A 15,965-nucleotide genomic window follows, 5' to 3' on the forward strand; every position below is an offset into this window, starting at 1 on the left:
CCGCGCCCCTCCCCCTCCGCACAGGGACCCCTCTCCCGGACCCCGCCGCGCCCCTCCCCCACCGCACAGGGACACCCCCCCTCTGCCTGGTTCGTACCCCGCTGTACCCCCCTGCCCAACAGGGCCTCCCGGGGACCAGCTCAGATCCTGCTGCTCCCCTTCCTCGCCAATAGGGAGCCTGCCAGCTGCTGAGAGCTTCCGCCACCTGCAGCACCCATCAGGTGCTCACTTGGGCCCCTGGGTGCCCACTCTGTTTCCAGAGGGTGCTTGCTGTGTTCCCTTCTTCCTAAGTGCCTAGAGGGGGTCTGGGGTGCTGTGCCCCTCTGGCATCCCTCTTGGTTGCTGGGATTTCCTCACCAAGCTTGGCCTCCGCGTGACACGCAGACGGGTTGTCCTGGTTGGCATTTGCGCCCTGCTGAGGATCTAGAGCAGCACGGTCCACAGCAGGTTGCATTGAGCTGGTTTGTGCCCCTTGGTACTGGATCCATCGCAGGGAGAGGATTCTGGCATGTACACCCCAGGTGGCTCTGGATTGCCTGGAGGGCGCAGGCGGAGAGGCCAGAGTGGAGGTGCCCTGCCAAAGCAGCCAGAGAGGAGCCTAGCCTCTGCGCTGCCCGGCGCCCTGTCTATCACAGCCCTGTGCACTGCGCTGGCAGAGCCTGCCTGGCTACGGATTCACGGGGGGACCTGTTCCCGTCAGGAGCTGGGTGTGGCTGATGTACTTGGCTACCTTGATCCAGAATTGCTTAGAGGTGAGAATGGGAGAATGGGTTATTTTCTGTTCCTCCTAGGATCGGATGTGGGGGAGTATGTGGTTGGGAATGGCCCAGGTCCAGTAAGCAGGAGCAAGCATTAGTGCCATATACTGTACATTTAAAGGGCTTGTCAGTTCCCATACTGTCTCTATTATATATTTGTACAGTGACGGCTGACATGGCTTTCCCAGATCATCATCTTTATTATGACTGACTTCATTTCCTGTCTGCTCTGCTCAAAGAACTGAACAGCTTGAGCCTTGCTTTCAGACTGCTCTTAAGGCAGAATGCTGCACGTTGAGCTATATGGCGGGTGTCCCAGCTCTGATATTCTGTTCTCCGCAGAATTGCCTGTGGTATCAATGGCAGTTCCGTGCACATAGAAGGAAAGGTTGTTTTAAACTCTGTGCTGGGGAGAATTTTGCTCTGTGTTTACCTGTAGCCAGTTGTTGAGTGAGCCTCAAGATGGTTGCATTCACTGTCACTGGGAACTACATGTTATTATTTTGATAAGACGTGCTACTTCACCTCATGTTTTTAGTGGCTCTCATTCAATGTGTTCCATCAGAAATTAGACTGAGCTCTTTGGAGCAGAGCCAGGATTTCATTCATAGTCCCTTTGGAAGTCAATAGGAATTTTGCCATTGACTTAATTTTAGTCTATATAGATATTTAGAAAAGGGACGACTAAGGAGGGATATGATAGAAGTCTATAAAATGATGACCAGTGTAGACACAGTGAATAAGAAAGTGTTATTTACGCCTCCCATACCACATGAACTATGGGTCACCTAATAAAATTAATAGGCAGCAGTTTTAAAACAAACAAAAGGAAATGTTTCTTCACACAACTCCCAGTCAACCTGTGGAACTTGTTGCCATGGGAGGTTGTAAAGGTTAAAAATATAACTAAATTAAAAAAAAAATTAAAAAAGTTAATGGCAAATAGGTCCGTTAGTGGCGAATAGGTCCATCAATGGCCATTAGCCAGTACGGTCAGGGACACAACCCATGCTCCAGGTGTCCCTAAATCTCTAATTGCCAGAAACTGGAACTGGATGACAGGGGATGGGTCATTCAAAATTGCCCTGTTCTGTTCACTTCCTCAGAAGCATCTGGTACTGGCCACTTTAAGAGACAGGATACTGGGCCGTTGGTCTCGACTCAGTATGGCCGTTCTCATGTTCTTCTACCACAATCATCATCATCCTATCTGAACACCTTCTAGTAGTGCATTAAGCAACATGACTGACATCTATCACATAGTGTTCCCAGTTTCTTACTTTCGTAGGGCTTTTAAATTTACACATTGCTCTGTATTCATGCTAGAGAAGGGAAGTAAAAGAAATGCTTCAAGGTGCATTGGAGATTGGAAATGCTTGGAGAGGAAAGTGGTGAGGTTTGTGATGGTCTTTAGTTCCGGGGGAAGTTCATTCCACAGGATTTCATCCCAGGTCTTTGCGGATTTCTTTACAATGTTCTGAGAGCTACGTAAAGACATCATTGGAAATTTGCACTCAGTTAAAGACAACACAGTATATGACTTAAATTTTATAAAAAAACAGTTGCTTGTTCAGTTTCTTTTTTAGCGAAAGTAGAGGTGGTGAAAAAATGGGGGAGAAAAATTGGCAAAAACTTCGAACTAAAAATTAAAAAAAAAAGTAACTTTCATTCCATGTTTTAAAAGGAACAATTTTTTCACATTGAATTTTTTTCATGAACATTTGTATATTTTATTTACAACAAAGTTGTTTTTTGGGTTTCTGTCTCTCCCCTCATTTCACCCCTTTCCATGGTTACCCAGGGAGGCTGTGAATTCCTTTCACTGGAGAATTTAAAAAAACAGATTACTCAAACACCTTCAGAGGCAGTCTAGGTATATTTAATATAGTCCCAGCACAGGAGGTGGGGCTAGATGACCTCCTGAGGTCCCCTCCAGCCATACATTTCTGACATTCTAAAACATTCAACTTCATAAATGTGGATCCGCATTATAAACTTTTTAATGTTATTTGAACCCTCTGCTGAGGGTTCTGAATTTCTGCAAAGTGTATGCCCCAGTGGGTTGGTAAAGGGTCACCAATGGGTCAGTTCAATATTGTTTACTGCCTACCTCATAGCTACTTAATCATCTATGTGAAACTAATCAATGCTTCTCTAACTAGATCCTAGTGGACAAGTGTCTATGGCACAAATGCCTCCCTTGTTGTCAGTCTTAACTGAGAGACCAAGGTCTGAATGGTCCATGGAGTCCCTCTAAGACTAGATTTAAACACTTTGATGTTGGAAGTTTGCCTTGTGTCTCTGTGTTCTGCATCTGCTTTGGAGATAAATAGAAGTCTTCATTTTCAGGTCTGTCAGTTCAGCATCTTTCAACTAGCACAAATTCCTTTTAAATAAAAATCAGTATGAAGGGATACTTTTCAGATCCTTATCCATGTCACATCCTTGGGATCAGCTTTGTTCTTGGCACTGGCTGGGGAAGTGGAAGGGGATGTTCTGGAGAAGGCAAGAAATACAGAAACTTTGGTGTAGTTTAGTTTTTCCTTTAATTTCCTGTTTTAATCAAGTTGCTGTCAGATGTGGTTGAGAAGTTGTTCATGTTAATGTGTGATTGTGTCATGTTTAGATCTAAATCTCTTTCCTCTATCAAATATCCGTTACGTCTTGATGCATGTTTCTGCAGATTGTTTCAAAGAGATTAAATTCCAGACAACAGGTTAGAGCAACTCTTTTAACTCAGAATATTAAGTCACTTGGAGTTTTTGAGGAACAGGAAAAATACTGGAGTCATTTTAAAGACTAGCATACCATGTGTGAGTGTCAGTCAGTGGTTAATTTTGGAGTTGAGGCTGATCCAGCCAACCCCAAAATCCAGATCCTAATGTTGTTGCTGAGGGTTTGTTCACATGGTGTGTTAGTGTGCACCAGTGGGGTGTGACTTCTGGGCCACACCAGCATGTCATGTACTAACTGGCTCGTGTGGACCCTGCTGCCACACACTGACAGTTCCCTAGTGCACATTAACGTGGTACTGTTTGAAATAGAACTACATTAACACACACTAGGGAATTTTTAGTGCACATCAGCAGGACCCACATGGGCCAGCTCGTGCGTGACACACACTGGTACAAATTAGAATTCACACCCCACTGGTGTGTGCTAACGCATTGTGTAAATAAGCCCTTGGGACTCACCACTAGTCAATTAGCTCTTGAGCGGGAGCACCAACGTGAGAAGGGTACTCTGATGAGCTGGCCAGCAAGTGCACACTTCCAAATATGGATTTGTCCTTTCCTCGTGGACCCTCCTCTCAGTGTAGTGATTCAATGTTAGCCAGGCCACAACTGCAAATGTGTTGCTAATAATGAAAAACTTGCTTTTTGAGATGCCTAAAGTGGGGGGGAACCTACATGTCTGTTGTGAAACCATGTAATTAGTGCTAGGATTGACCTTCATAGCAGAGAAAAAGAGCTGCTGTTGCCTGGTATGTGTCATTCTTTTGGGTCGAGGAACCATGAAGTCTGCTACTCAGATTTCTGAGCCTCTAAAGGGGTGAATTTTATTCAAGTACAGCACTGATTCCATTGCTTAACAATGACTTCCCCCTCCCTTTTGGAATCTTATTTGGTTAAATGTTGAGGTTCATCTTTAAAGCGTTCATCCACGACTTATTTAATAGCCACCTTTTCCTTTGTATAAACTCACTGTCCGTGCTCCAATAGCAGCCATACGGATAGTGTGCCTGTAGTTTGGGAGGACAGCTGACCTTCTAAGCTCTAGGTTTTGCTTCATGACCAGCTGCTAGGGAATTCAAAAGTGCAAAGACTTCCTCACTCTGTCAAAGGCTGACATCACCTCTGTAAGGCTCACAATTCCAGCTGGCCCAAGTGGCAAATGCTTTGAGGTTGCTTTGACTCCTATGTGATAACACAGCACCTGCTGCCGTTTGTTTGGCCGCTGTGCTAATTCAAGTGATCAGTTTTTAAAATCACGGCTTTAAAATTCCCCTGGCCTAGATGACATCACTTCATAAAGCCCTGGGCTGCTTCTCGGCAGGGAGGAGGTGTTCTAAGAGTTGTGAAAGTGCTTCACAGTTACTAAGCTACACTATGAAAACCTGGCAGACCTTTTACAATATCATTCTGTTGGGGGACTTATGAAATGACTGTGAGACTGTGCACAGGTGAGATGTGGAAGCACAGAGATAACATCAAAGAAATTTGCTCATGGTGCATTCATTCCTGAGATCACAGGCACATGAACCCTGTGGTGTCCAGCAACAGAGTGTTGTGTAAATTTGCTTTATGATGAGCTGAAGTGAAAAGTTAGGTCAAACATGGAAAGGAAGAGTATTGGGTTTCTGATTTTTAGCCGCTGCAGCTCTGTGTCCTGCATCTAATCCTTTGTTTTTATTAGGGCTGTTGATTAATTGCAGTTAACTCATGCTATTAACTCAAAAAATGTAATTGTGATTAAAAAAATTAATTACAGTTTAAATTGTGCTGTTAAACAATAGTGTACCAATTGAAATATATTAAATATGTTGGATGTTTTTCTACATTTTCATATATATTATATTCTGTGTTGTAATTGAAATCAAAGTGTATATTTTTTATTACAAATATTTGCACTGTAAAAATGAAAAACAAAAGAAATGGGATTTTTCAATTCACCTCATACAAGTACTGTAGTACAATCTCTTTATGTTGAAGGTGCAACTTACAAATGTAGATTTTTGTTGTTGTTACATAACTGCACTCAAAAACAAAACAATGTAAAACTTCAGAGCCTAAAAGTCCACTCAGTCCTACTTCTTGTTCAGCCAGTCGCTCAGACAAACAAGTTTGTTTACCTTTGCAGGAGATAATGCTTCTTGTTTACAGTGTCACTTGAAAATGAGAACAGGCATTCTCATGGCATTGTTGTAGCCACTGTCCCAAAATATTTACCTGCCAGAGGTGCTAAAGATTCATATGTCCCTTCATGCTTCAGCCAGCATTCCAGGTGACATGTGTCCATGCTGGTGACTCTCATTTAAAAAAGTGTGTTAATTAAATTAGTGACTGAAATCCTTGGAGGGGAAATTGCAGGTCCCCTGCTCTGTTTTACCTGCATTCTGCCATATATTTCATGTTACAGCAGTTTCAGATGATGTTCATTTTAAGAACATTTTCACTGCACGTTTCACAAAATGCAAAGGTACCAATGTGAGATTTCTAAAGATAGCTACAGCACTTGACCCACGGGTTAAGAGTCTGAAATGCCTTCCAAAATCTAAGAGGGACGAGGTGTGTAACATGCTTTCAGAAGTCTTTTAAAGAACAACATTCCAATGCAGAAACTACAGAACCCAAACTATCAGAAACGAAAATCAACCTTCTGTTGGTGGCATCTGACTCAGATAATGAAAATGAACATGTGTCGGTCCTCTCTGCTTTGGATTGTTATCAAGTGGAACCCATCATCAGCATGGACGCATGTCACCTGGAATGGTGGTTGAAGCATGAAAGGACATATGAATCTTTAGCACCTCTGGCAGGTAAATATCTTGCAATGCCAGCTACAACAATGCCATGTGAACGCCTGTTCTCACTTTCAAGTGACATTGTAAACAAGAACTGAGCAGCTGTTATCTCCTGCAAAGGTAAACAAAGTTGTTTGTCTGAGCGATTGGCTGAACAAGAAGCAGGACTGAGTGGACTTTGTTTTATTTTTGAATGGAGTTTTTTTGTACATAAGTCTACAATTGTAAGTTCAACTTTCATGATGAAGAGATTGCACTACAGTACTTGTATTAGGTGAATTGAAAAATATTACTTTTTTTTTCAGTGCAAATACTTGTAATCAAAAATAAATATGAAGTGAGCACTGTACACTTGGGGAGGAGAGGAGAAGTTAATTGAGATGGACTGGAGCTGCTGTTACTGTTAAGATCTGATCCCATTTCCTAAGAAGACAAATCCACAAAAGGCGAGAGAAAAGAACAGTACAGGTAGAAAATGCAGCTTCTCTCTCTGTTGTTCAATTTCACTTTTAATCTCACTGCTGGAAAGTTCCTGATGATATTTTCAATGTGAAAGAGACTAGACTAGAATAACTCATGTACAAGGCCTCACATAGGGGCTCTGTGCTGTAAACAGCACCACTAACCTAGGATGGAGGTTCCCCAGCTAAGAGAAATAAACAGCTGAGGGAATGTCAAGCAGCCCACCAAAAGGCATCAGAAGCTGCTTGTGACTCTGTTACCAAGGCCGTGATTAGAGCCAGGGGCCTGGAGGTCCTGCGTTCTAACACAGGCTGTGCCAGTGACTCAGTCACATCCCTTGTGCCTCCCTCAGCCCTCGATAACTATAATACTGGGTAACACACATGACTGTTGAAAAGCAGCTGCTATATGTGCACTGATCGTTCTAAGGAAAATAAATACAAACCGTGCCTGAAGAAAGAGAACCTTGGTTCTAACTGACCAGTACTTAGTGGAGGATAAAATAATCTACATAAAGTCTTCACAATATAGCTAGGTTTGTTTGTACAGTGTAGGTTGATGTTACCCAATACTTGAATTTTACACTACCACTGTAGCAAGGAGGTGAGAAATCCTACAATCATCATTTCATATTAAATCACAGTTAGATCCACATGAGTGACCCCTTAGATCCACAAAGAGCATCATTTGGTCTCAGCTTCTGGACCGCTGCTGTAACCATACCCTTGTTAGCTGTGAGTGTTGGGTTTTTCTGATGCCTTCTGACAGGGTGTTTAACTTCACCTCAAGCGATCACTTCCCCTCTGCAGGTGACTCTCCTCCTAGTTTAATGGAGGTGGTGGTCTATGCGGAGGGTGCATGTGGGAATCCAGCTCCATGATCTGGAGGGAGGAGGGATAGCTCAGTTGTTTGAACATTGGCCTGCAAAACCCAGGGTTGTGAGTTCAATCCTTGAGGGGGCCATTTAGGGATCTGGGGCAAATATAAATATATATACATACATACACACACATTAGTTGGGGTTTGGTTCTGCTTTGAGCAGGGGATTGGACTAGATGACCTCCTGAGGTCTCTGCCAACCCTGTTATTCTATGATCTGGGCCTTGTTCTGTGTAGTCTTTCATAGAAGCCACATTAACACACCCCTACTATGCTTGCCAACCTAACGTGGCAGTCCAATAACATCAGAGGGGGAGAGGAACTGAGTGAGATGGGCAGAGGAGGGAGAAGAGTGAAAACTTGCAGTTGTTATTTGGAAGTGTGATGGAGAGTAGTGCTTGGGAGAACTTCAGGAGGGCAGATCCAGATTGCTGCTGCACGAGCCTGCAGCTCATGTAAAGTGGGAAGATCATGGTCCGGGATGGAGAGGAAGTTGGTGCTCAATGAAAGAAGAGAGGACAGAGAGAGGAAGAGAGAATATTCATGAATTAGTTTGGAACAATTCTCTGGAGGATTTAAAAATGTATCGATTGTGTAACTGGGTCAGGTTTTTGTGCACAGTGCATAGAAACCCACCCCAGCCATTTCATTGTCTGCATCATTAAAACCTTCCTCACCAGGTTGCACTCTTTCAGCCAGCTGACTTTTCCACATACCCAATTGCCTGTTAGATTTAATTTTTTTATTAAAGCTAATGTTAAAAGTATATAATACACAGGTAGAGAAAAGAGTGTTTGTACACCTGGGTATAGTGCTTAGACTATCCACAAATACAAAGTTTGTTTAAAAAGCTCAAAAGATACATAATCAACATTAACTCAAATTTAGCTGAATAAATTTAACAGTACAGTTTAGATATTAGCATCCAAGTATTCGGGTGCATCGCTCACGAAAAGTTATATATATCAATGAATGAAGATTGTCCCTCAGTAATTGAGAATTTAGGGTAGGTTGTCCATTTAGACGTGTCACACAGCTCTGTTAACAGCACGCTGAACACAGTTGCTGCAGGCAATAGATAAAAATTAATGTCAATTTTCAGACTGCTAATGTGTGGTTAACAGGTGATGCTTATGCAGTGTTAAATGATTGAAACCTTTTCACTTTGCTGAGGATGCTAGAAGAAGAGGGTTCATTGTAATCAACAAACAGGAGTAATTGCATCCAGCCTCTTATGTAAGCTGTTCTGTGTATTGTGTTTATCAGCATCTCTTAGCTGTAATACAAAAGAAGGCACAGTGATCATTCTCTGCTTCAACTAATGCTGCTGCTGGACTAAAGGAACTAACCCCTTCATCCCACCAACCTTAATTAGCCTTCTCTTTTCAGCCTCAGAGGCTGAGAACTGGCACCACCCTGGAGATGGAACTGCTCTATGCCAGCACCACTCCAGGTTGAATATGGTGGTGGGTGGGCTTGGGGGAACTTGCCCAGTGCTTTCCTGGCTGTACCTAATCTGTGGACAAAAAGGGAATTTCATTCTTGTGGGCTGCCAAACCAGCACATTTCAGCATCGTAAAACTCACACGAAGGCAAGCTTGCCAACACAAGTGACCATAGATCACTATTGGAATAGTTAAGAGCAGACCAGAGTTAACCCTTCAAGGAATGGCCACCTCTGGGTTGCAAGGTGACCTCCGTTTCTACAGCACTACTCATTCGTCTAGACACAATGTTAGGGGTGTTACCAGGAGGCTTTATTACTAACTCTGTTTAATTTTCAGCCTCTTTTGTTATTTCCTATTGGCTCAGGTGCCTTAGATTCTTGTCTGTGTTTCTTGAGTCAGTTTCATCAGCATAATAACTTCTAGTGAAATATTTGACTGATCTGGCTGACAGTTGCAGTGTATGCACTTTGGAATATTGAGGTAAATGCAACTGGCAATGTCCTGGTTTGCGCCTGTATCTCTTCTGTTTTGTTAGTGCCTTTCACTAGCTTTGGAAAAGCATTGTACACCATTACAAACTATGGGGTGATAAGCACCTCTTGAGAGGCACTGAGCACCCACACCTCAGACTGAAGTCAATCTGAGTTTGATGATATCATGTTTGATAACTGATCAGTGATCCTTGCTTTGGCTGAGGGACAGAAGTATGGTGTCTGGATAAAGAATGTGAATATTTCAGTGGAAATGTGCTCTGCAGAGCCCCAAGTGAAGATGCCCCAAATAAAGGCCTGATAGTTGAAGGCTGATGCCTGTGCAACCCCCTGCATGGATTCTGATGCATGTGGAAGGTTAAATGACTCGGCTCTGAAATGCCTATCTCAGTGTTTGAATGAGCTGAGCAGCTCAAAATTCATCATGAAACAGTGAGACTTTGAGGTTTGACACTTTGTATTCTCTCTTTCTCAGACTACTGCATGAATCCACAGACAGTCTTGTTACTCCGGGTCATTGCTGCTTTCTGTTTCCTTGGAATAATATGCAGCCTTTCAGCTTTCCTGCTAGATGTTTTTGGACCCAAGCATCCTGCGCTGAAGATCACTCGGCGCTATGCCTTTGCTCACATTCTCACAGGTAACTGCCAGGGCATTTGCACCTCAGTGAGGCTGGTTATGTGAGGTGGCATACGAGCGCAGCAGTTAGCTTTCCCATGCTGCAGTTGATGGTGCTAAGTTGATATCTTACCTTGGGCCCTTGTACGCCCGCAGCCAATTATACCTCAGAGTGTAGCAAATGGGAAATAGTATTGCTATCCAAAGGGGTTTTCCTTGCCTTCCTTGTGTCCCTGATCCCTGCCAGGTCAACATTCTCAGCTGCAGAGCTCATGTGCCTTTATGTTCCCCTCTGCTGTCAGCACAGAGCGTTGGTAGGGTCGTAGAGTCTGTGCCCTTGGCTGCAGGACTCTTGCTCCACATTGTGCAGCTGCAGCTTGAAGAGTGGGGGTTAAATCTGTGAGAAATAGAGACCTAGGATGAAGTTTATATTTAGTCTGTTAATGGGGATGAGCTGGTACATTTCATTTCCAGAGTGATCCCTTAGCACAGACAAAGTGAACCAAGATAACTATGGCTCCCCTTCCCCCCAAGTCAGGGGAAGACTTGCCATTGATCGTAGTAGCAGCAGGGTTGTATGCTCCACCTACTGTGTGTCGCACAGGTGCCAGCTGTGCTATCTGCACTGTGATCAGGGTTGTTATAAATCAGCCCTGGACATGTGCCAAAGGTGTGTAACTTGCATGAACCTTCAGCTTCCCTTCCTGTCGTCTGGCCCCTGTCTGTGAAAGATGAGTTTAGAGACTGAATGCTCTGGCCCTGACTCCCAGGCATGTTCAGCTCACCTTAAAGCCCACAGTGCCGATGAATTCGCCCAACCTATTTTGGCTTTTATCACGTTGACAAAATCCTCCCACCTTCTTGTTGACAAATCCTCCCACCATGCTATGCAGGTTATAGAAGTCAGGTTGAGGTTCCTATGGACATTACTGTGCAGAGCCGTAGGGCTGGCCCTGAAAATCTGGCATTCCTGTTTACTTTGTGGTGGTCTCCCAGGGGGGTTCCTGGGCAGTCTCATTGATTTTGTTTGTTTGTTTGTTTTTTGTGCCTTACAAATAGAGTAATTTGCTTCCTCCTTGGTCACTTACTTCTCTCTCTCTCTCTCTCTCTCTCTCCCTCCATGGATGCTGGTCTCAGTTTTGCAATGTGCCACTGTGATTGGATTCTGTTACTGGGCCTCGGAGCTGATTCTTGCGCAGCAGCAGCAGCACAAAAAGTACCATGGATCTCAGGTCTACGTCACCTTTGCTGTCAGCTTTTACCTGGTGGCGGGAGCTGGTGGAGCCTCTATCCTCGCTACTGCTGCCAACCTGCTGCGCCACTACCCAACCGAGGAGGAGGAGCAGGCACTGGAGCTCCTATCCGAGATGGAGGAGAATGAACCTTACCCAGCGGAGTACGAAGTGATCAACCAGTTCCAGCCACCTCCTGCTTATACGCCATAATGCTGCCAGCAAGCTATAGGGGGTGGCACCTAGGCTTTCTCCCAGCCCCCCAAAACTAACTACCCCCCTCTTTTTGAGAATGCACTCCCTTGCCCATGGAGGCCACTCAGCAGTGCCTCGCTTCCCAGGCACCTTGCTCACTCTTATGCTCTTCTACCCACAAGGGAGAGGACTTGCTTTAGAGAGTCAAATGACCAGCGGTTTCTTCTTACAGAGCCTCCCAAAACCTCCTTGTTTTATGGACTTTGTTTTGTGATTTTTATCTCCCACTCCCATGCACTGTACATATCTGGCAGTGCTGAAATACTCCCTGACCAAGATGATTTCAGCAGCTCTCAACTTCCTACGTAATCTCAGAGACTCGTACTGTGCTGCCCCAATACTCCCACTCACCCACGTACTCACCAGCATGGTGCAGGAATGCACAGTTGTGCAGGAAATCACGCCTGTCTCTGACATGCATGTGCATACCTGGGGGAAGGGGTGTATGATTGGGGGAGGGGGTTCCCTAATCTCACATTGTGATATTCAAGATCTCATTCACACTGGCCAAGATACCTACATAGCGGTGACAGTCACATAGGTACATATGCCTGCATTAGAGGTGAATTCTACAGTCTTCTACTGTTATCCATGCAAGCTCAGTCAAGCCTCTGTAGAGGTGTAACTTAGTGATAAGCACACCTGGAGAGGTGTGTTCCATAGGAGCACCGTGACACCTATATATAGGTGAAACTCCCACCATTACAAAGTGGTCGGTAGAGGAGAAATTTCTTTATATCGATAGCATACTAGGTGAAAGGTCTAGCAAATCTGCCACCGCTGCTTTTTCCACTTCCACACTCTGATTCATGCTATTGACACAAGCATTTTGCACTTTATTCTCCGAGCTCACAGCCTTTCTTCCCCCCCAGATTTCTGGGGAACTGTGGAACTTTCTAGGACTAGCTACTGTATACCTCTACCATTAAGCGGCCCTCAGATAAGTTCGCAAATATTAGGCCGGAACTGGGTGAAAGATGGAGCCTCCCTTTAAAAAAAAAAAGAAAACTATGCTAATTTCAATTGTGGTATAGAGGGAGCTGTCAATATCTGTTCGGGTCTTGCTCCTGTGGCTACCGCAGCACAGTACCAGCAGGTGGATCTATGACAGCTTTTAGTGTGTTTGTTCTCTTTTTAACACCAATCTGCTGTACAGTGACAACTACTGAAAACCTGTTCCGTGGTCTCCACCAAGATGCACAGTTGGCTAGAGATTGTATGCAAATTCTGTCTTCACGCAGACCTGTTCTGGTTTTATAGCATTTTGTCCCCTTTTCTTTAATCTAGATATTTTTCTCTTCTTTTTTCCCTTTACGAAGACCATTCTCCCAGCTGAAGAGGACAGCTGTGACCAATCAGCATCTTCGTTGAACAGCTCCAGGAAGCACTGTAGAGCTGCTCATGGTGCTTTATTTCTATAAGGAGCATGGACTGGGCTCCCTTCTCCCTACACATGTTGTAGTGCAGTGTGCTAGCGCCAGGCCTGCTGAGGAGCCAGTAACACATCCACATACTTGCACTGTGCTAGCCATCATCACAATTGTAGGGACAGCATATCACACTGAAGGGGGAAACAGTTAACCACTCACTTCTCCATGGAGGGGATTGTTGTTAAAGAGGTTTTAGAAAGTGGCCTGCATGTCACTGAAATGCTGAGTTCTGTGTGGGACTTGGTCATGTCCTTCAAATGAAATGATGAGGCTCAGGAAGGAAGGTTATGTCTCCCTAGTGCTGGCTTGGAACTGATGTTGCAGTGGCCTGTCTGAGTCACTTTAGTACAGGCCTACTGCAGCTTGTAACTCGTATGCAGTTCCTAATGAATCTCTTCTCTTTCTCTTTGAATGTATATCTGATATCAAAGTGTTACCAGCAATTTTGTTGAGCTCCTTTCTTTCCCTCCCATATTTGCAACACTGTTGGCAACACAAAAGAGGAACTCTCCAGTGTAATCCAACACCTAGACCTCAGCTGCAAACCTGGAGTCTTCTCCTAGGAGAATGTAAGACATTTCACCCCTGGCGCCCCCTGCTTAGGGGAAAGCAGCCATAGCTCATAAATTGATTCTGGAGAGTTACCAAGGAATCTTCACTGAAAGGCTTGGAGCAGAATGAGGAACAGATAAGTCTTCTGATAAAGGCCTTTTAGAGTTTAGAGGGAACTCGGGTGGCAAAGAGGCTGCCAGTGGTAATGATAATGGGGTCTTCTCCAGCAGGCAACCAAATGTCTCAGTTTCGCTCTTCCCTTCCACTTCAGTGGAATGGTCAGCTTAATGCCAGTTGTTATATATGCAGGCAAAGAATGTATTAGTGAGGCCCTAGACTGTCTCCTGATGGCTGATATGGTCTTACCATTACTTGGCATCCCTCTTCCTGCTCTGATATTGAACTACATCCCATTTATGTAGACTCCACAGTGACCTCTGTGTCTGGTATGGGTGGGAAAGGTTCTGGGTTTCCCCCTACTGCTGTGAGAGAGGGAGAGTGTGTGTTGGAATAAAAATACCCTATGCATAAAAAATTGTATTTCTGTAAAAATACTTTAATTATCCCCAACTAATAATTGATCCTTGGAGTTTGAGGAAATCTACATGAAATCTGGGGAAAACCTCATTCCTAGCCACTCCACACAGCTTTCTTTTCCTTCTCAAGGCCTGGGAAGGGAAAGCAGAACAGGCAACACATCCATGTGCCAAAGGGACTTTGAGCCACTTTAGGAATGGTGATCGCCTCTGCTCATCTGGTTTCTGTGGCTGGGACTCCACAACTGGTTTACAGATGATCCATGTATTCAGTCTTCGTGAGATCTCTTTCACACCATTAATGTCATCCACAAGGCACCGGTGGCTTATGTAAATTCAGCTCTATGTTCTGATTTTTTTCTAGAGAAAATAAAAAGGATGTAACTAGTATCCCCTGGGAGTCCTCACTCTTTATTTCACACAAGATAAATTGTCACCGTGCTGAGGAACAAGAGAAAGAAGGGGTCACTCTGATAGTAGTTGGCACTTGTCATTTGTAAGATCAGTTTAACAAGCCTCATGACTTCTCTGTGACAAAAGAAACCTCTCCATTTCAGAGAAGGGAAATGATGAAAGAGAAGTTAGGTGACTTGCCCAAAATAACAGATGCAGAGCTGCATTTGGCCATTCCTTGCTGCTAGTCCTGGGCTATAATCTGCAAGTGGTGGTTGCTTTATATTCCATTACTGGGACCAATCATGCTAAAATAAGGGTGATTGAATCTCATGCTTCAGGCTGCCAGCCTGCCAGGGCTCTGAAAGGGCTTTTCACACCACATCCAGTATTGTAGGACTGGCTGAGAGCCTTACCCTGGGGGCTTTTGATAGAATGAAGCATCAAGGAGAGCCAACTGCTGGAGCCTTAATTCAACAACATGGATCAGTCACAGGTTTTGCTATGGCATTTTGTGGATGAATGTGGCTCTAGAACAGGGGTTCTCAAAACTTCATTGCACCGCGACCCCCTTCTGACAATAAAAATTACTACATGACCCCAGGAGGGGGGACCAAAACCTGTGCCCCATTGACCAGGGGGGCGGGAGGGGCCTGTAACCTGAGTCCCAACATGCAGGACTGAAATCCTCAGGCTTTGGCCTCAGGTGAAGGGGCTCGGGCTTCAGCCCTGGGACCCACCAAGTCTAAGCCAGGCTTAGCAACCCCATTAAAATGGGGTTGTGACTCACTTTGAGGTCCCGACCCACAGTTTGAGAACCGCTGCTCTAGAAGAGAAGGAAGCTGTTCGTTCATCCTGGCTATCTGTACATTGATTATTAGTGCTGTTTGAGTTTGATCCTGCTCTCGGTGCACCTTTACTGTGAGGGGACTATCAGGTGCTTAAGGCGTGCAGGGCCTTATGTTTGCTGGGACCTGTTGTACATAATGGATTGAATCTGTCCCTAGGGCTGAGTAGAAAACAGTCATAGCTGTGGGAACTGTTAGATTTTAAATTTTATTAAAGCTAATGTTAAAATTATATAATACACAGGTTGAGAAAAGAATGCATCGGGGTATAGTGCTTAGATTATGCACTATGTGTATCATATGACTTTTAAAAACAAATTTTGTATTTGTGGATAATCAGCAATAACCCAAATTTAGGTGAATAAATTTAAGAATAGTTTAGATATTAGCATCATGAAAAGTTGTACAAAGATTTGGTTGTGGAAAGCAAAATATATCCATGAGTGAAGATTTTCCCTCAGTAATTGAGAATTAGGATAGGTTGTCCATTTTGAAAATATAATCCATGAGGAAAGTATTTGAGTTACTTGCCCCACTGT

The 15,965-nt window shown here is 44.2% G+C and overlaps 1 protein-coding gene across 1 annotated transcript; it reads left to right on the forward strand.

Annotated features, from left to right (window-relative positions):
- Nucleotides 1–5: 5 nt before the first annotated feature.
- TMEM127 (transmembrane protein 127) lies at nt 6–14,575 on the forward strand. The gene is made up of 3 exons (XM_050937591.1): nt 6–752; nt 10,038–10,202; nt 11,318–14,575. The coding sequence occupies exons 1-3, from the start codon at nt 509–511 to the stop codon at nt 11,623–11,625; spliced, it is 717 nt and encodes a 238-aa protein (XP_050793548.1). The 5' UTR covers nt 6–508; the 3' UTR covers nt 11,626–14,575.
- The last annotated feature ends 1,390 nt before the right edge of the window (nt 14,576–15,965 follow it).

The sequence above is a fragment of the Gopherus flavomarginatus genome, chromosome 2 (assembly GCF_025201925.1).
Source record: "Gopherus flavomarginatus isolate rGopFla2 chromosome 2, rGopFla2.mat.asm, whole genome shotgun sequence".
Classification (NCBI taxonomy): domain Eukaryota; kingdom Metazoa; phylum Chordata; order Testudines; family Testudinidae; genus Gopherus; species Gopherus flavomarginatus.